Source organism: Danio rerio, chromosome 5, assembly GCF_052040795.2.
Source record: "Danio rerio strain M-AB ecotype USA chromosome 5, GRCz13ab, whole genome shotgun sequence".
Lineage (NCBI taxonomy): Eukaryota > Metazoa > Chordata > Actinopteri > Cypriniformes > Danionidae > Danio > Danio rerio.
In genome coordinates, this window is record NC_141025.1 from 30,871,081 (window position 1) to 30,892,500 (window position 21,420).

Sequence of the window (21,420 nt, forward strand, 5' to 3'; positions counted from 1 at the left end):
GGACCAAATTTAAATTATTTTATACCTTTTATTAAAATTTTGGACACGTGAAACAACATTGCCTTTGCATTGTTTTTCTTTTTTTTATTGTAAAACCCCATATAATCATGCATTTTTAATTGTTGATGGTTTTCCCTGTTGGGAAGAGGTCAAATGAGTAATTATCAGTTATCACCAATAAATCGTTAGATTGACCTGTGCAGAAAAAAAGCTCTGGATTTTATATGGAGTATAACAGCAGAGTGTGTAAGTGAGTGAGTGAGTGAAAGTATGAGGGTGATCTTTACGCACTTACCTTGGTGTGTCTGAGAAAATATGCATCTCAGCTCTTAGAATTACATGGAGTAAATAAAAACAAAGACTGTGTTTATGCACCATCTAATGTGGTTATAATGGAAGTCAATGGGGCAAAAACAGCCAACGACTGTAAATAAGGGACAAAAAATCCTAACAATGCATTGAAGTCAATGTTACTAATCCTTCACATGATCAAGACTATAATAAAACGTAAAAAAATCCAGTCCACAATTACTTTTTATACTAAAGATACATCATTTTGTGTTTTCCCCCCCCCACAAAATCAGTGACATCATTTGTGGACTTGGCAATAAAAAGAGTTAAAATCCTGTAAATTTGCTAAACAGTTTTATAGTTTTGATGAGGTCGGAGGATGATATATATATATATATATATATATATATATATATATATATATATATATATATATATATATATATATATGTGTGTGTGTCTGTGTGTGTCTGTGTCTGTGTATCTGATGCATTTTTGCAGCAGATTAATTCAGTGGATGTTTTCATCCCTAACTTAAAAGGGTAGTAAATTTAAACAGTGCACAAGGGTAAATCCAATACACATAATTTGTACAATCAAGCTTTACTTACAGTTCATTGATTGCGTTTTGTGAATGTGCGATTTTTTAAGATTTGACTTCAGCTTTGGCCTCATACGATCCCTGAACATCACACAATATTAGTGCCGATCATCCTCCTGCGTTCTACCTGCGCACAGTTACGTAAGAACGTTCGGCTGAATGTGAGCAAACGTCAATGACGATGATGCTCTGCCTGCCATTCGAGCGCATCTGCTGAACGTCATTTTTCAAAACTGCGACTTTAAGAACCAGAGGGCGGGGCCACTCACATCCTGCCTGCTAATTGGCTGCTTACGCCTTCAGTCAACTCCATTCATAAATAAGTCATGTCGAGGAGGAACCGATGTAACAAGTACTGATAGATTTCGCTCGCGACGCGCCCGCAACAACATTTTCGAGCGCACAGCGAGACGCGAGAGACTCCGGCGGATGGTTTTTCTTCCCTTGACAGGCACCGACGGAGATGGCTGTCGATACGCGGACTGAACGAGATTGACTTCCGACTGGTGACCCCTTTCTCAAACTGTAATGACATGAGCGCTCCAGCAGGAAGCTCAAATCATTTTGTGTTTGGAAACATTGTAGCGCGTCCGCCGAGACTTCTGTCTGTCCGACTAGGGGAATAATGCGGAGCGTTCATGAAGCAGCCTTCACGGTAGATACTGTAGCGATGTTTTAAATGTGTGTCGTGTCCGTTCGTTAGGACGCATCAGAAGTGAGCAAACCGCTGTTCTCGAGCCCAATGGAAAGCTGAACCATGGCAGCGAAAGAAGACCTCTATGCCAAAGTCGCTCCACGGATGCAGAGGCAGAACCGGCCAGCAACTGTCAAACATGGAAACAGCCTGGATGTTTTGCTGTCAATGGGCTTCCCAAAAACCAGGGCGTAAGTACCAGAGTTTCATCTCGAGCATCACGCAGCTGTAATCACAGCTGTAGCCTGAACGTTGAGAGGACAGACGCATGTGATAAGAGCTCTAGTACACAAACACGACAGATATTTATTAAAACACTGTAGTGGAAGTTGCCTTTGTAATGGCGTCGGTCTGTTGTGTCATTGATTAACATGACGAAGTGGGAAATGGGCTCAATCGCCGAAGGCATAGTGAGTGTAAAGTTGTTTTCCTGTTGCCTCGTTAAACCGTGTTTTAGATGAAACCCTGCTGCATGTGTTCAGGGCAGGACGTGCTCCTGCTACCAGCGGATGAGGTTGGACCGCTGGGAGGTCAGAGCATCGCTGTCCATCGTATTGGCGTTGTGTCCGCGCATCCATAATGACTGTCAGCTGCCCAGCATGTTTTTCAGTAGTTATCCCAGCTTATTGCCTTTTGACTAGCCTACGCACTGGAATGGGGAAACGTCATAATTTAAAGATTTAAAACTATTTAGCAAAACTTTGTGTTTAACATATCAGTCTTTTTGCAGATGTTGCGTTTGCACGGGCTTTTCACTTTTCAGAGCAAGTTTTTTAATGACAGGCTTAAACTATTTGCTTTGTACAATTACTAAACAAGCCAAACCTGAAATAGTCCAAGTATATTTATGGCAACACTTTAAAATAATGTCTAATGATTAGTTAAAGTCATTGTCCTCCCAAAAATCATGTCCTGTCCTGCCGTTCCAAATCCTCTTTTATGATTTATGCAGGGTTGAAATGATACGGACTAAAATGAAATGAAAATTAGCAGCTGGAATGCTACAGTATTAATTGCTATTTAATGTTCAATAATAAGAATAGAGTTGTTGTAACTGAGGTTTTATATAAAATGTAAAATAATTTTATTTTAAGAAGTAAATGTTGAAATTAACTAACATGAATAATGATTTATTTCTATAATCATTATTATTTACTAATAATTTGAACGGTTCTGTAAAGTATTAGATTCATTTATTTGCTTCTTTTAGTAATTTTTATAAACTGCCACTTGTTACAACAAAACATTCTTCAGGGTCTAAAATTATTTATAGTTAAAGTCATTGTCCTCCCTAAAAAAATAAAATTCTGTCCTCATTTACTCCCCCTCCTGCTGTTCCAAATCCTCTGTTCATGAATAGAGTTCATAAAAAAATGGAATTTTTGATTTTAATGAGTAAATATTGATATAAACTAAGATGAAATAATTCTTTATAATTATTTTTCATACCTAGTTCATGTTAACCAATGTCAAAACTTGAATCGTCCTGTAAAGTCTTACATTTATGTATTTGCTCCTTCAGTTATTTTAATAAACTACCACTTGTTTCAACAAAACCTATTCTCCAGGGCCTAAAATTATTGTATCGTGTGCACAGTTGTTCATATGGTGTAATAATTTGTTCTGTTGTATTAAAAGCTAAATATGGGAATGATTTTTAAATGTGGCAACGATTTACTAAAATAAGTCTTCTAATAGTAACTTGGAACAAATCCTTTATTTTCGTCCTTAATTTATTTGATTTTGATTTGACTTCATGTTTTGTGCAGGGCCTCGTAAGCCTATTATACATGTTAGTCTTCTAGAAAAGCATTCACTGCTATTGTATAATTTGACCAGCTTTGTTGTGCAAGAGACAGTTTATAGTGACAAATATACATAGAATTACTTGTTTTGCAATTGGAGTCTTGAGAATTTCTCAAGCATGAGCCGTTTGCTTGCAAAGCAAAAACGTAAAGAATTAACCGCCAAACAAAGCTAATAGTTAAATCAGATTGAGTCAATAAGCACTCTACCTAATTTATAGTCTATGTTCTATGTTATATGTCTATGTTTTTACTGAGTAAAATAAAGTGGGTTTTGTTTGGTATTTAGTGTACTCTTATTGTGCAGTGTTGGGTATGTTAGTTCAGCAGAAACCTTGCAGACCCTCTGAAAAGCAACTCGGAAAACAATTTCTCAGGCGTTTTAGACATTTCAAGTTACTTGAAACTATCTTCATCCACGCCTCTCCAGTAGGTGTTGTAAGCTGAACCTAGAGCTGAAAATATATACTAATGCTGTGAGACAAGACCGGAAAATGACAACAGCCAATAACAATCTGACTTTCCGCTGTTTTTTTTTTCAGTCATATGTGGAGTTATAAAGTCTAATTGTTTTAGTTTATTTTATTTGTATTTAATTTGCTCAGAAAATATGACCTATTTATTTTAGAACGAGCATTAGTTCTGGGAAAAGATTAATGTAATCCAAATGAATCAAATCCAAAATAAGTTTGTTTTGACATAATTTATGTGCATCATATTTATATACATGCGTGTATATATACATAAAACCACACCATACAAAACAATTTTTATACATAGTTATTTAAATTTATATATAATTTTTGTCATATACATATTTCATATGTAGATATAAATGTAAAAATTCTCATAAAATATACATAATAAAATATACGCATTACACTGGGGCTGCACAATATGTTGTATGCTGTTACATGATTTACACACAGAATAATCCCAAATCAGTCTAAATTAATGAATTCTTTCCAAATAGAGCTATTCAAGTTTTCTGGTGGAATTATATTTCTATTGCAATAAACATCACTGGTCAAAAGTTTAGGGGTGATTTTTAGATGTTTTAAATGTTTCTTTGTCCAACAGCTTATTAAAATTTTTGGTAGAGTCCCGAGTCTGACCCGAAGCCCATCTTTTTTCCACCAAACAGCTTATACTGGTATTAAGCCATCAAAATAGACCAGATTTGTATTTAATAGAAAGTTTATGTTTTTTCTTTTTCGTTTTTTTTTTTATCAGAATAATTTATTCACAAGTTTTTTTTCTTGTTTTTTAAATGTAAGTTTTAGTTTTTTTTATGTGACATTGATATCCAAGCGGTGTGTGGTGGTCCACAGTGAGTTTACTCAAATTACAAGTTATGCATTGTGCATAACTAGTTGGCTCATCATTTATAGTTGTCACTATTTGAAAAGTTGACCAGAAGTTTGCCTTTCCTCTAGCGTTTTTCACAGTTTTAAGTTCACCATTGGCAATTTTTCTCTTTATGTTTTTCATTGTACTTGGCTGGAAATCTGTATGCGCAAGGCATCCGGAACGCAGCACTAGATCTCATTAAACCTTTTTTGGAATTATTTTCGAAGGCAGGCCTGAAGCCCGATCTGCGTGATAGCTATGATGTGAAAATTGTCCCAAAGCCCGGCCCTAGTGGCATAAAAAAAGTTTTGCCCTGATGAGCTCAGGCTCAAATGTAGGGCTCTACATCTTCGGATATCTTCTTCTGGAGATACTGTTTATAAAAAAAAAATAATAATAATAAAGTAAAAAATATCTTACATATACTATAGGAACGGTATAGCAGAAAAATATGCAGAATTTAAAACCTTGACTTTTCCGCGGTATACTTTGAAAACAGTTATTGTCCCATGCCTAATTATGGATGCGATTAATCGTGATTTAGTTTGTGCCCATCACTAATCATTCCATAAATAAATTATTTTTAAAAATAGCTGATAAAATATATATTTTTTTAATTGGTTATATCAGAAGAAATATAGTTATCATCACAACACACAACAACATTGCATATTGCATTTTTCCCCATAATGTTCACCCCTAATAAATATGTACAGTGCTCAGAATATATAAGTACACCCCTCACAAATATCTCTTTTAAATTCATATGTTTAATAGGAAGCTATACAATATTATATTTGTGCATATACATTAGATTAGTCAGTACTGAAGCCATATCGGGAGCTTATCTAACAAAATAACTTATAAAAACGGTCCAAAAACTAGTACACTCAAATTTATGTCATAAAAAAAATATTAAACACAAATTGAAACAAGAGGAAAAAAGAGAAGCAACCAAATTGAAACATTATTATTTGTAATAATTTGCTTGAATTTAATTGTATTATCTTTCAGCTTCTAAATGTGTTGGTGACTAAAATATTATTTTAATAAATCTGTTTTGTTTAAATGCACCAAAATACATTGCTCACTGAGAAATGGAGAAAAATATTCATTTTCAGTCTGGGATGTACTCAGTTTTGCTGAGCACTGTACACAATGCTGTATTTTTAATAAGAAAATCAATGAATACAATTTAAATCTTTACAAAAAGTGTCGTTGTACCATATGTGGCACCAAACTACTTTTTGACACCCACAAAGAGTCTCTTGATTTAGTTGCCAAAGCTGAACATCTGTCCTTTCCATCACTGTTCTACACTGAGGAGGATGGCTGGAGTAAGGTACCGCCAACCAACCATGAAGGCTGCATTAGGCTGCTGTCAGTGACGAGCCAGATTCCCATTCATCAAAATTACAGTTCATCCCTGCTTCTTTAAACCACTCGCAGCTTCTCTCTCTCTCTCTCTGTGTAGCTCCCTTGTGTCTTTACTTTTCATTGGGACTTAATCCTGCAGTTTCTATAATCTGTGCGGAATCCTCCTTGCCTCTGGGTTATTACGATGTTATGTTGAGATTGGGATTGTGCAGGCCAAATGTTGCCTTTCGTGTTTAATCCAAGGAGAGCAGACAGAGTTGAATGGGGCGGGATGTCTTTATTGCATGCTGAGGATGAATCAGATCCAATCTCGGTTGGGTTGCAGATGAAGGATTTGGTCCTTGAAAAATGTTGATTTTGTTCATGAATGTATGTGGATTAAGCTGGTCAGTGTGTCCTTGACATAAGAATTCTAAACATTTGGCCAAATATTTGTCATTTGCTGACATCGGAAGCAGCGGTATGCTAGTTTTCTAGCCTTCTATGGTTCGTCTGCCTGCTTCTGACAACATTTAAAAGTTTGCTTAAGGGTTAGTCATCAAGTGCTGTGAATGTAGGGCGCTTGGTAGATTAATAATCGGTCTTGTTTTTATAATCACTCAAAAAAGGTGGTATTTGGACACATGAGATGTGGCTGACCTTGTCCTCAATAGGATTAGAAATGACACCAATTTAAAATATTCGTTGAGAAAGTGGTATCGTTATCTTGAACTGGTTTTTATACAAATATGCATCATGGGAGAGTATTGATACTTTCACAGACATGTAGTTTGCAATACAGTGTACAATATTGCATACAGCAGGACATCTATGCTGGCTCTTAACTGGATGTTGTTCATTATTTTAGTTTATTTTTTATGTCTTTTGCCACATTTGTACAATTCTTTCTTTATTTATCCTAAATGAAACCGAATATTTAATTTGACATTAGTCAATGATCCTTTTATTTAAAGTAGTAATTTACAAGATTTTAATATGGTTTTGTAAATTATGTCACTTTAATTTCAATAATTAAAATTGATATAAAACTAATTATTAATAAGCAATTATACATATGTTTATTGTATTTATTTTAGCTATTATTATAATTGTATTGCTAATATGCCATGTTATTTTTTTAATAGAACAAATAATATAAAGACATTTGATTATGTAAAGATTATAAAGATTTGGTTATACATTGTAAAAAAAATATTTGTTAATTAACAGTTTCCATATTTCACGAGAGTTCATGAGAGTTTTCTGTTTATGGTTGTGAATTACATTATGAGACCTTGATCTCTGTTCTGTCTGTTGAAAATTCAACCGTTTAGCAAAGTAACTTTTTTTCATCACCTTAGAATTATAAAGTTCTATCTGACATTTTGGTCAAAATTGAGTTATTGACACATTCTTATTAAATAACAACTTATTTACATGATGTGATTTTATTTTTATAAGTTGTTTACATTTTATGACTTTTTATTTAAAAAACAAATGTTACACTCATTTTGCTAAGGAATGCAAAAACTTTAAAGCTCAAAATATCACAAAATCATTCAGAATGCAGATAGAACCTTATAATTTCAAGGTGATGATTTTAGTAGTTTGAAATAATATAATGTACTGTATAAGAAACAGAGAAATAAATATGTAAAATAACAGAAAATGTACTGGCAGTTTATTACAAGGTTTTTGTACTTAATATACAACACCAACCCAGACAATATATCAATTTAAACAATTAAAAATGTTCATAAAAGTAACTTTTTCTCACTTTTAAATGTTAAAAGTTGTTGGAAGAAAGATCAAGGTCCTGTAATGCAATTCAAAAGCATAAATAAACAGGAAAAAAAGTTAAAACGGGAATCACAAAATATGGAAAACTGCTACTTTACGGATAATTTTTCAGTGTGCATCATGTGATTTAAAAAAAAATAAAATTCTATATCCTATTTATATCACTATATCCTAGTGTATTTACAATATTCTTATTGACAGTATGCCATCTGTACTATATATAATTTTTTATATGCACATTTAAATTTCAGATTTGTATTTCTTTCGTGTTAATTGTCAGCTCAGATATCTATTTAAGTAAGTGATAGAATGGATACAGTTCCGAGTTTGTCTTTAAACAGTGTTTATTCACATATAAATCAGTCAAGGGGGACTGCTTATTTTTTGCAGACTCAGTTTAGGAGATTACAATTTATGTGTCTGCACTGATGAGTCTTTAAAGCAGTGGTTCCTAAAGTCGGGGTCATTTGGTGATTTAAAAAAAAAAAAAAAATCCAATACACTTGATTGAACTATTAGAATTACCCTATTTTATCAATATCCTACAGAAGATAAAAATAGTATTTACTAGTTAAATATAATAACAACAACATGCAAACAAAAAGCCATCAGCCTCAAGATTTTAATTTATTCTTTTTTTCCCCTTCGTATTGCTACCCCTGGGGTGTTTACATTTATATTAATAATATTAATTGTAATATTCATTATTAATGGTGTCTGTTGCAGCAGTCTGGTTTTAGAGGATCATGGTAAACTTTGACACCTTTACGGCACTCACTTATATTAAAAATAAACGTTTTTTTTTTTTAAAAGATTAAAAAATCATAAACAACTGAATATAGAGGATGATCTACAAGTGGCGTTCTCCAAAATTAATCAAGAATAGTCTTGTCTAGTAACCATTGTGCCCACCAGTCTCATTAGATGAGGTTAATATTAACTTAAACAAGTGAATAAATGACAAAAAATAAATAAATAACGATCAGTAGACTGTTGCACTATTTTTGTGTTGTCAATATGTTTGTGTTTATATAGGCTTATTGTTGTGTGCGCCACGTATGTATATTTATAACCACCTCCAAGGTCAGTGGGGGTCGTAAGTCACTGGAATTGTTATTTTGGGGGTCGCAGGCTCAAAAGTTTGGGAACCCCTGCTTTAAAGGACTGACTGAGAAGGTTAGACATTTGACGTCTGCGGCAGCCTTTCCCTGTCGTAATATGTAATAAGCTAAACATGAGCATGCATGAGAGGAGTCTTAATCAGTCTTTCTGGACAAAAGATGATTGTCATTGACACTGAATGGTGGGAGGAAACTATTTACTGGCTGTTTGCTACATTCCAATTAAGTTTGCGTAAGCCAGTTTGTTTAATTGTACCATACTGATTGAATTGCAGTGTGTTTTTTGAAGTGTACTAATTTTAGTCCTTGGTTAGGCATTATTTTACAAGCACTAGCTCTTTGTTGCAGTATCTGGCCTAGGCAAGAACTTCCAGTGTGACATTGATTTATTTTATTTTTTTTTTTGCACTCAGTGATGTGCAACCACTGGACCGGAGGTTTTTGTGAAATAAAGGGATTTGTTTATTATTAGTTAGTTATTAGTGATATGTGATTATTAGGCCTCCTGTGAAATTTTGGTTCTTTAAAAATATTTCCCAAGTTCTGTTTAACAGAGAGAAGCTTTTTTCTTTCAACATTTTTAAAAATAATAGTTGTAATAATTAATTTTTAATAATGACTTTTGTTATTAGAAATACTTTAACTGTTACCTTGGTATGTTTATAACTTTTACTTTAAACAAATATTTGAAAAAGAATAAAAATTTGACCGGAGGGCTAATAATTTTGATTTTCAATCAATACGCACAGAGACACACAGACACACAGACACACAGACACACAGACACACAGACACACAGACACACACACACACACACACACACACACACACACACACACACACACACACACACACACACACACACACACACACAGACACAGACACAGACACAGACACAGACACAGACACAGACACAGACACAGACACAGACACAGACACACACACACACACATACATGTATGTATACATATATAGGCATGGGACAATAACCATTTTCAAGATATACCGCGGCTTGGAAAAGTCAAGGATTTAAAACCGCCAAAACTTTCTGCTATACCGTACCTAAAGTATGTGTTAGATTTTATTTATTTATTTATTTATTTAGTTGAAAGACATCTGTGTTTTTGAACTAATGAAGACAGAAGTCAATGATTAATTTGAATTGTTCAACCCGACATGTTTACTGTTCCAAAATATAAGTTTCTCAAAATAAAATAGATTGTGTTCAAAGGGGAAAAAGATTTTTAAAAATTATCTGAGGTTTTCATAACATCAGAATTTTATACCAACCCATGCCTATACACACACACACACACCCCCATGCACACACATGCACAATTAAAAACATATTTTTGCATACAATTTAGATTTTTATTATGTACGCATTTTATATTGGTGGTTCATTCTGCTGTGGTGACCCCCTGCAAAGAGAATAAGCTGAAGGAAAGTGTGTAAGTGATGCTTATAGATCTTTTTTTTTTATGATTAAATCGTCTGTTGCTGCTTATAAAAAGTTCAGGCTTCTGAATATGAAGTAGATTGTTTGTGTTCACTCAGACTTTCAAACTGATTTGCTAAAGTAAAAAATGTTGAAGGTACATGACCACTAGCCTTTGATTTGCCATCGTTCCCGCCCAATATCAAATGAACCAGCAACAAAGAATTTGGTTTACATATAGCGTGCCAATTACTTGACTTATGAGAGACTCGCTTTGTCGTTTTTGACAAGGAGGGCATTGCAAGTGAATTCAAAGGTGCTTTGAGTTTGAAAATGTTCAGTTAGTGTGTCATTAAAATGTGATGATAGATGTTTCTGATATTGACAATCATCAAAGAATTTGGTTTACATATAGCGTGCCAATTACTTGACTTATGAGAGACTCGCTTTGTCGTTTTTTTGAGTTTATTGTTGACGTCAAGTTGCCATGCAAATGAACAATGCACTCGCAGCACAGTTTGTTCACACATTGAAATGTGTTTTAAAGGAGGTAGTATCAAAACAGCATATTAACTGACTTGGAGAAGTTGAGTAAGTTATAGTTTATGAATTTCTGTTATTTTTGAGTAATCATGAATATTTCATAATCAGGTTTTTTCCTTTCTTTTTTTTATTATTTAGTTTTGTTTCAGTGTTATTAAAAGTTTAGACTCCATTGTAAGCCAGAAATGCACATTTTCCGATGCAAATATGTCCAGATTGTATCGGGCCTGGTGGCAGAAACCACTTAGGCTATTTGTCTGTTGACTCAACTATGCTGTAACCAAATGTGTACAAGGTGGTGTTTTTGGAGGTTTCCGTGTGAGTGTGTGGAGGCCAGACTTATCAGCAGGCTGTCAAGTGTGCGTGTGTGTGTTTGTGTGCGTCAAGGTCAGTTTGAGTGGGAAGCTCTCATATATTGGGTGGAAACACTGATGTTTCTGTGTCCTGGCTGCTTAGGGACTCTTTCCAGTTTCGCCTGATGATGCAGGAGTTGCACAAATTTTCCGCTAAAGAAAGGCAGAAGGAGAATAGAGAGGGAGTATAGGCAACAAGTTTTAAAAGGAGAGTGTGAGGTGGAAACATTCAGTTCAAAGAACGGAGGGCATTGCAAGTGAATTCAAAGGTGCTTTGAGTTTGAAAATGTTCAGTTAGTGTGTCATTAAAATGTGATGATAGATGTTGCTGATATTGACAATCATCAAAGTTGATTAGGCTTAAGGGGGCAGTTCAACCAAAAATGTTAAATAGATCCTTTTCACATGGGTTTTTCAATAGAAGTCGTCATACTTTTGAGAAAGAAAGAAATCTTAAAGAGTGTGAATGGGAGAACACAACAATATTTTTTTTACAATCTTATTTTCTCAAATAATAGAACAACAACTTTACAATGATGTTATAAAGAATTTCAGAAAAAAAATAGTGCGAGACCGATGACGGCAGCCAGATGAGAGAATTAACATCAAATTTGCTCTCCTGTCCCATGGACGCTGCATTAGAAACCCCTTGCATAAGCGATCATTTATTTTTTGTCATTTGAAGCAAAGAAGGTAAACTACATGCAGAAATGCATATAAATGTTCATAAGTTTTTTTTTTTATATTAAAAACTTTAAAAGAATTTAGGATGCTGATGAGCGCTAAACACGTCAAAACAGGCTTGTGAAAAGAGTCTGTGTTTGTTTACACTCCAAACATTTATGATGATATACTCTTGCCACAGTGAAGACTGTGTCAAAATTGATAACTCCGGCTTGAATTGAGGAATCAAACTCTTGACTTTGAAGAGTCTAATTCTTGAAGAAATTATTCAGAGGAATTTTGTAAAACAGAGCTTTTCAAATAATTATCAGATCTATCTCGAAAGACCTCTTCTATTATAATCGCTCCAAGTTTGGTCAAATTTCTTTTGATAAACATTGTAGATCATAAACAGTTTTTAAATTTAATATTACATCTCTAGGAAATTTGGATCAAACAAAAGTCAAATTGACTTTTTTTTTCTGGAGCTTGAAAATTTTCACATTATTGTTTGCTTCTGTTGATAATTTATCCTAAATTAGCCCTGGTTTGCTTAATATTCACACAGCTATTTTAAGACCAAATCTGTACAAAACAAACAATCCTCTATGATGATCATTTTGTAAAAGATTTTCTCAGACATCCAACACGATGCTGTGTGTCTGCTTGGTGTACTGATGATGTTATTTTTATCAGCGGAAAACTCACAAAGCACTTATAAAATGTGGAAAAGAGTAAAGATTTCTCTTTTCTAAAGATTTCTAAAGAGTCCTGACATCTGAATTAAACTGTAATCGCAACATTTGTGACTGATGATAATAAAACCTGGTTTGCTTGAGCATTCTGTCCTTTATATTGTCACATCTTGTGACATCATGTCCTGTTTTTTGCTTCATTTAGAACTCTTTGCTTCATGTAGCATTCATATTTCATTGGACTGAGATCCACCGTCTCAGCAGTCTCATTCTGTCTGTCGTTGCACACCAGATTCAGAGATGCTTTTTCCCTGGTATTGCATGATTGAAAAAGAGAAAGAAAATTATTTTTTTGTTTATTTTTGGGATTGTTCTTTTAAATTGATTGCCTTAATCAAAAACAACATGACAGCCATTGAAACAGAAAATTAAAAAGTGACCCTTTACACATTTGTTGAAATTATTCGTTTTGTGTATGTGTGTGTGTGCGCGTATGTGTGTGTGCGTGTGCATGTGAGTGTAAGAAACAACACACTTATTTGAATGAACTTCAAATAGTTTGTGTTCTGGCCCTGGGTTTGTCCATGCGTTGGTTTGTATGGAAGTCACATATTCTGCTATCTCTTGCATGTGCATGTGTTGATTTTATATCTGTTCTCATTTTGGGATTCTGTATTTGGGATTCTATTGACTTCTGTTATCTGGTATGGACTTTAGTTATGAATAGCATTTTCCAGCCATTCAGAAAAAAAGAGTTGTGTTCCTCATTGTTTGTACTACAGTACATGATCATTTTTGTCCATTCTCGGATATTCCGTAATAATCTATGACTCAAAGACTGGTAATGACAACAAAGCCTCTGCTTTGTGTGTGTGGAGTCATCACATGATGAGGAAATGTGGGAAGTGGGAAGGCCATGACAGTGCAGATTCTGGAGGACTGAGCTCACCAAGAGCCAGTCACCTCTTAATATACTACAAAATCATTGCACAGGATTCACAGCTGGATATCTAGTCAAAAGAATTACAACATTTTATGATGTCCTTTATCGTTTGGTTGATTCAGCTTATAAATTCAACTAAAGCATTGATGTGTGTTGCAGAGTATTCATGCTTGGTTAAACACAATAGTTATTTAGATAGATTTTGTAACATTATAAATGCTTCTGTTGTTATTTTTAAATCGATTTAATACATGCCTGCTGAACAAAACTACTGAAGAATTATGTCTTTCCAAAACATGTTTTAACTATAAACTTTGAATCTATGGAAATGTTTGTTTTTCATTTAAGTTCCATATTTATCAAAGAGATATCAAGAGAGGTTTTTTTTTTTTTTTAACAGTTTCAGTTCTTCAATCAAATAACAAATTAATTTAGATAATATTATTTATTTTACTTTTAAATTAAGGCAAAATTATGAGAATGACTAATGTTTACATTTTTTATGACTGAAAATCAGGCATATTTCAACAAATATTTTTATTCCAAATCCAAATATTGGTATTATTTTGTCTAAAGAAATAATGCAAATGTCTGAAAACGTAACACCTTTTATATTTTAAAGAAAATCTCTAAATGACAACATTTTTATTTTAAATAGGGAAATAATGTCACAAAATAAAAATCGTTTTACTCGCACATTAATTTAAATAAATAAGAAAATGTTGTCAGAATGACAAATGTTTACATTTGTTGTGACTGGAAAATCAAGGATATTGAAGCAAATATAGATGTTTTTTTATTCCAAAATGTAAATAATGATATTATTTTGTCATAATAATAATAATAATAATAATAATAATTTCTGAAAACGTGGCACCTTTTATTTTATATAAAAAAGTCTTTAAATGACAGTGTCATTACAATGACAATTACATGGAAGTTATGTCATCAGTAGTTTGCAAAATATAAATAGTTTTACCCAAACATATTCATTTAAATATATAACAGGGTTCAACGCTAAGGATTTTTTTCTGTTTGCTCAATTAGGTTTTTACTTGCCCTGCATTTCCGTACAGTTTCACTGGCATAAAGTTAATAGCTATTTCTTAGCCACATATTTAATTGAATTTAAATTTTGTCAAAATGTTAATAAATGTATAATGAACAAAATTCAAAGTGTTATGCAAACAAAAAGAGCAGTATGGAAAATGTGCAGGCATTTATTGCGCTTCTAAATTATTTAACAAATGGTGGCTGACTAGCCAACGTGAAGGAAAACTGTGCAAAACTTCACTTTATTTATTTTTTTTGCTGTGTTCTACCCACGTAAATGTCTGCTTCCAAGACAATAGAAGCAGACATTTTCTTTTAGCCTCATAACTTGATGTTGCCGCCATGTTGCCGTCTCTTAGCTCTACTGGTTGTTACCAGGTTACGAAAAAAATTATGTTATTGCATCCAATCAGATCAGAGGAACAGTAAAGGCAATATGGTGATTGTGACTTCACAAAGAAGGTAGCATTTAAAGCCTTAAAAGCACAAACTGTTTCTGCCTTCTATTCACACACAATTGAAAAACAGCCAAATAGGCAAACTATACTTTAGCAACAAGGCAGCATTGGCTCAATCGGGCCACTTACGAGCATGTCTATTGTCCGGAGTGTCTCTCATTCTGACCCCAGGTCATCGGGCAGTCCTTATTATTAAAGGAAATATTGTTTCAAAAAACAAACTACAATTGTGTTCTGAAGATTGTATTAATTAAATAAATGGTAACACTTTATTTTGACGGTCCATTTGAGTAATAGTAGACTGTCTGCTTAATATATGTTGGTACTGCTCTTTCAACAGACATTTAACTGACTATAAGAAACTTTGCAAGTACATGTCACTAACTCTAACCGCAACCTAACAGTCTACTTATAATTTAATGAGAATTAGTTGGCACATAGATGCCATGTAACTCAAAGTCAACAAACGAACCATCAAAATAAAGTGTGACCAAAGAAATACTTTAACATCGGTATTCATTCTATTATTGTCAATTGGACAATGTAAGGTATTTGTTGTTTACATATTTCTATTTCCTGAGCTTTGTTTTTCTTCTAACATTACTTTAGGACAAACATCTGAGACAAATTGCTGGTTAAAAATATTATAACTAACATCATCTTCAAGTCAGCAATGGAAAAAAACAGTTGCTGAGAAATGTATTCCTTTAGTGAAACTGTCTCCTACCGTTTTGCTTTTCTCCGTCTATCAGCTTTAGTTTTTTTTTTTTTTTTTACCTGAGAATACAAACACATGAAATCACATCCACTCTCCTTCCTGAACACAATTTGAGGAAGTTTTCCAGAGCTGCCAAGGCTACTTTTGTACCTGTTTTAGTTTATGTAGTTTTCAAAGCTTTTAAACTGCATTTAAGGCCTTCGGTTTTCACTGCAAGTTGCGTTTTGAAACATTTTAATTCATTTTCAGTCTAAATCGATGTCATCCAAATACTTATGTCAGCTTTATGAACAGCACTCCTACTCTTGCAGACTCCTTGTAAACCAACAGTGCAAAATTTGTCCGCTAAGAGGAAGTGCCCCATTTCAGGAAGTGGTTTGTGACCTTTTGAGAGTGCCGTGGCTGCTGGGACATAAAGGAACCCATATGTGCTGAGACACAGAGACGTGGGGGTGGAAAGACACATGCACGCTCAAAACTTCAAATGCACTGAGGTACATGCGTACACATATGTGTTCATAATGTCAAATATGGCAAGAGTTCACAGAATCTGAATCAAAAGATTAAGTGGCGCTTGCAGAAGCGAGTACTTAGTACAAACCGCTGAACATCATGCTACCCTACGCTCAACTGTTCAAAAGTACTGAAAGAGAACAAACAGTGACCGTATATTGCCTTCATATTTCGTCCTCACATTTATTCAGAAATTTTGTTCCACTATGTAAGCCAAATAGATCTTTAAAACTTTACAGTAACGGCAGTTTCTACCAAAATAACATAGTTTAAAATAGGGCTGTACGATACTGGAAAAATTAAACTATATATATATATATATATATATATATATATATATATATATATATATATATATATATATATATATATATATATATATATATATATATATATATATATATATATATATATATAAAAAAAATTGAAGTCTGAATTATTAGCCCCTCTTTGATTTTTTTTTTCTTTTTTTTAATATTTCCCAAACTATGCTTAACAGAGCAAGACAATTTTCACAGTATGTCTTTCTTCTGGAGAAAGTTTTATTTGTTTTATTTCGGCTAGAATAAAAGCAGTTTTTTTTTTTTAACACCATTGTAAGGACAAAATTATTAGCCTTTTTAACCTATATATTTTTTTCCATAGTCTACAGAACAAACCATCGTTATACAACTCCTTGCCTAATTATCGTAACCTGCCAAGTTACCCTAATTAACCTAGTTAAGTCTTTAAATGTCACTTTAATCTTCTCTGTGAAACAAAAATTGGGGGAAAAAATAAACGGGCGCTAATAATTCAGTGGGGCTAATAATTCTGACTTCAACTGATATATGTATATATGTAGATATAGATTGTGATATAAATATAGTTTCACTAGATGAAATGAATAAATAATTGTAAAGAATCTCTAATTTTTCACCTTTATCGGAAAGGGAGTAATAACAGGAAAGTTTGAGGAGCAGAAAGAGGAGAATGATCGGCATAGGGGCGGGAATCGAACTCTGGTTGCCGTGTTTTGCCGTATGTCGAGGCACTTTCCACAGGCACCGACCATCTTTCTTAATATTTTTAAAATATATTTTTCATTTTTAGTATGTCTTTGTAAATCATATAAAATAAGAGTACTTTTGGCGTTACAAAATGTGTTATTTGAAATGATCTTTTACTATTAAATGTTTAAAATCTTTCTAAAATGATTTTTTTCTTTTTGTAAACACTTGCAGATAACAACTTACATTTCATTCATGTTAGCTGCATGTGCAAGCTAAGTGTTTAGATGTTTCAAAAGTTTGCGGTTTGTTCAAACTAATTTAAAATGAACTGATACAACACAACTCTTGATTTATATTATTTGCGGGACAGCTTAATCGTTTTAGATTCAATCCACTTAAGTTTGTAAAAACTAATAAGCTAAAATAATTCCTTCATATTGTACAAACATAAATCAATTGTGTGGAACCCAACGCTTTTAATAGTGAATCTGAACATTAACAAATAGAACAGTAACACCATTTTACAGTGCATCTTTGACATTTTACTAAATGAGCTTTAGATTTTGCACTAAAGGTTATTTTGGTGGAAAGATTAGACAAGTGTTTGCCAAGTTGTGTCATATTACTGAGTGAAAGGGCATTTATTTAGAAATGATTAAATGGAAGAATTTATTCTGAGAGATGAGATATTTCTTTTGTCATCCACACCATGTCCTCAGGCTGTGAATAAGCAAATGCTAAATAAATCATAGAGCAGGCATGAATAAATCACAATGAATAATCTAAAATGTTTGGGACAGAATGTACTGTAGTAGTTCTGTTTCTTTCTTCACATCTGGCTATTTTCAGACTAACGTTTACTGTAGCTGTTATCATAGAAATGGCTTTATGTACACAATTGGTAATCGTAGTTAGTGGAGCTGAAACTTACAAGTGAATTATGTGATTTAATCGATTACGAAATGTAATAGATTAAACTGGTAGTAATCAATGCTACCTGTGTATAACATTTATAATATTGGCTCATTATGTTTATCTTCAGCAATAAGCAGCTTGTTTTTATTTTATCCTGTAATTATATTATTAGTTAATAATATTTCTGCTGAAATTCATCGTTTAAAATCAGAATATAGTTAAGTAGCAATCTAAAACCCGCTGAAAACCAAAAAGCACCACCCGACAATCTGTAGACGCTCTTGACTGTTATAGATGTAATTAATAATATAATAATACTAATACTGAAAGAGTCAAGGTGTTTTAGAATGACCAAAACAGCATTTCAGATGTTTTACTATGCGGTCAGCCTGCTGGTTTATCCATTCACTCACATTCTTACAATCACATGGTCTCTTATAACAAAATCATGTGACTTTTTTTAATGCACATATTGCAATTTGTTCAGTAAAAATGTTTCCATCGTAGTTTAATTGCGTCTCTTTCTTATAAAATAGGAAGTTTATCGTACTCAGTTGTTCGCATATGTGCAAATGTTCAAATTTATGTGCATATTGGCATTTCCCTCAACTGTTTTTTTTTTTTTATATACGCACATTTGAAATGGGCATGAAAATAGGTGAATGGAAACACAGCTATTGATAGCTGCAGCCCTAGTTAGCATACTATATATTTACCAGTGTAGCAGATAAAATTTTTCTCTAAATCTTTTTTTAGTTTTGTATTGTATGTTTAATGACAACATAGGCTAATACTAAGTTAATGCAGTTCTGTTAAATGTTAACTTTATTTAATTAAATGTAATTAATTTAGTGTTTTTTTGTTTTTTGCGTTGTAACTAATTTACAGTAAATGCTCTGTAAAAGTTCCCTATTAGGTTTACAGAACAAAACCAACCGCTGAGAGATTTCTCTGGAAAAAAATGTTGTAATTCAAACATTACAGAGTGGGATATTGTTGCAGTATATTTCTTTCTGTTTTAATGTAAATGTACCGTAAATAACCATCATCTGCATTTTAGGGTCATGTGATATGTGATGACAAACTAAATAACCTGATATTTGATATAGGGTATATTTTTTTTAAATATTGTATTCCATAAGCAAATGATTCATATTATTTCAGGGGTAAGAAAGCACAATTTCTGAAATTAAACAAACATGTTTTACTGTTGCATAAAACAATGTATACATTTGAAGAAACTTAACAACAACAACAAAATACAATAAATTTCACCACCACTTTATAGTATCACCACCACTGTTCTAGTTTTACCAACTAAACAAAAAACAAAAACAGAGTAGAGTTACTTCTTTGCATGCTTATCGCTTTCCTAAAGGGATAATTCACCTCCAAAAAAGATCTCTCATCATTTACTTAGCCCACGCTTGTTTCAAACCTGTTTGAGTTTCTTTGTTTTACTGATAAATTATAAAAAAAAATAGCCATTGACTTCCACAATATATTTTTGTTCCTACTATGGAAGTCAATGGCTGCTTTTTTCCAACATACTTCCGAATCTCTTCTTTGTGTTCAACAGAAAAATTAAATTCAGGGTTTTGAAATGTGCACAGAATACCATTATACGCATTATTAAGATACAGCTGAAGTCAGAATTATTAGCCCCCCTGTTTAATTGTCCCCCAATTTCTGTTTAACTGAGAGAAGATTTCTTCAACACGTTTCTAAACATAATAGTTTGAATAACTCATTTAGAATAATAGATTTATTTGATCTTTGCCATGATGACCGTAAATAATATTTGACTAGATATTTTTCAAGATACTTCTATACAGTTTAAAGTGACATTTAAAGGCTTAACTAGGTTAATTAGGTTAACAAGGCAGGTTAGGGTAATTAGGCAAATTATTGTATAAGGATGGTTTTTTCTGTAGATTATCGGGGGGGAAAAAATCGCTTAAAGGGGCTAATAATGTTGACATTAAAGTGTTTTCAAAAATTGAAAACTTTTTTTTTATTCTAGCTGAAATGAAACAAATAAGACAATTTCCAGAAGAAAAAAATTATATCAGACATACTGTGAAAATTTCCTTGCTCTGTTAACCATCATTTAGAAAATATTGGAAAAAGAAAATAAATTTCAAAAGGGGGGGCTAATAATTCAGACTTCAACTGTAAATAAGAGGATCTCAAACTATTTAGATGTATAATAAAATATTGTTTTGAGACTCTTTGACTCCTTTTTTCCTCACTTTAATTATATGGTGTATATATTATCCGAATTTATTAATATATAATAAAAATCTGAAATTTGAAAGTATTTGTTTTTCTTTAAAAAGTTACTTGAATATTTCAGCCTCTAACGAGTGGATTCTGTGTTGGAGCTGCCACTGTAAACGATGTCTGCTAATTATGAGTTTCATTGGAGTGATTCATTGGTGTTTTCAGTTTATTTTTGCTTTCAAATTGCTTTTATGGGACCTTAATCTCTGCGTCAACAACTTTTGTAACTTTTTTCTGCTGCGTGGATTAACAAAGTGGTGATTTGTAATCGTTTTTAGTAATTAAATAAAAATATTATTAACATGTTTTCTAGGTTTCTCATGTAAATTCACAATGAGCTGCTCGTACTTTTTTGTTCTCTCATTTTGCAAATATACTTCATCCATATACTATTTATTATATAATATATTCTTTAAAGCTATAAAAAGTAACTTATTTCTTACAATATTGGAATTTTTGCTAAGTTTGTGTAGTCAGTAATGGTATCAGATGAGAATAGTGGAAGTACCATTGTGCTCTGACCTATTTTATAGTGAATAAATGTGCCACATCATTTGCATGTTACTTCTTACCACAGTATATTTGTATACATATTTATGTTAGTGTTCAGTGTGCACTTCCTTTACATGACACACAAAGACGAGCACTTTTAAAGCTAAAGTAATACCTCTTCCTGTTTCAATTTAAATTTAAAACCAAACTGAGCACCGAATCTGAGAATTAAGCGACAGAAACACTACAGTGCTAAGCTCAGAGTTTCCAGATGACAATGGAAGAAGCAGTAGTTGTGATCCTGATTATGTCTGTGGAATCTAAACCTGCACACGTCTTTTCT

The 21,420-nt window shown here is 32.9% G+C and overlaps 1 protein-coding gene across 1 annotated transcript in view; it reads left to right on the forward strand.

The window, feature by feature from the left end:
- The first annotated feature begins 1,237 nt into the window (after positions 1-1,237).
- ubash3ba (ubiquitin associated and SH3 domain containing Ba) overlaps positions 1,238-21,420 on the forward strand; it is a 51,131-nt gene continuing 30,948 nt past the window's right edge. The window contains exon 1 of the mRNA XM_087253565.1: positions 1,238-1,777. Within this exon, the coding sequence (XP_087109691.1) occupies positions 1,650-1,777 (128 nt within the window). The 5' untranslated portion in view covers positions 1,238-1,649. The remainder of the gene's footprint in view (positions 1,778-21,420) is intronic.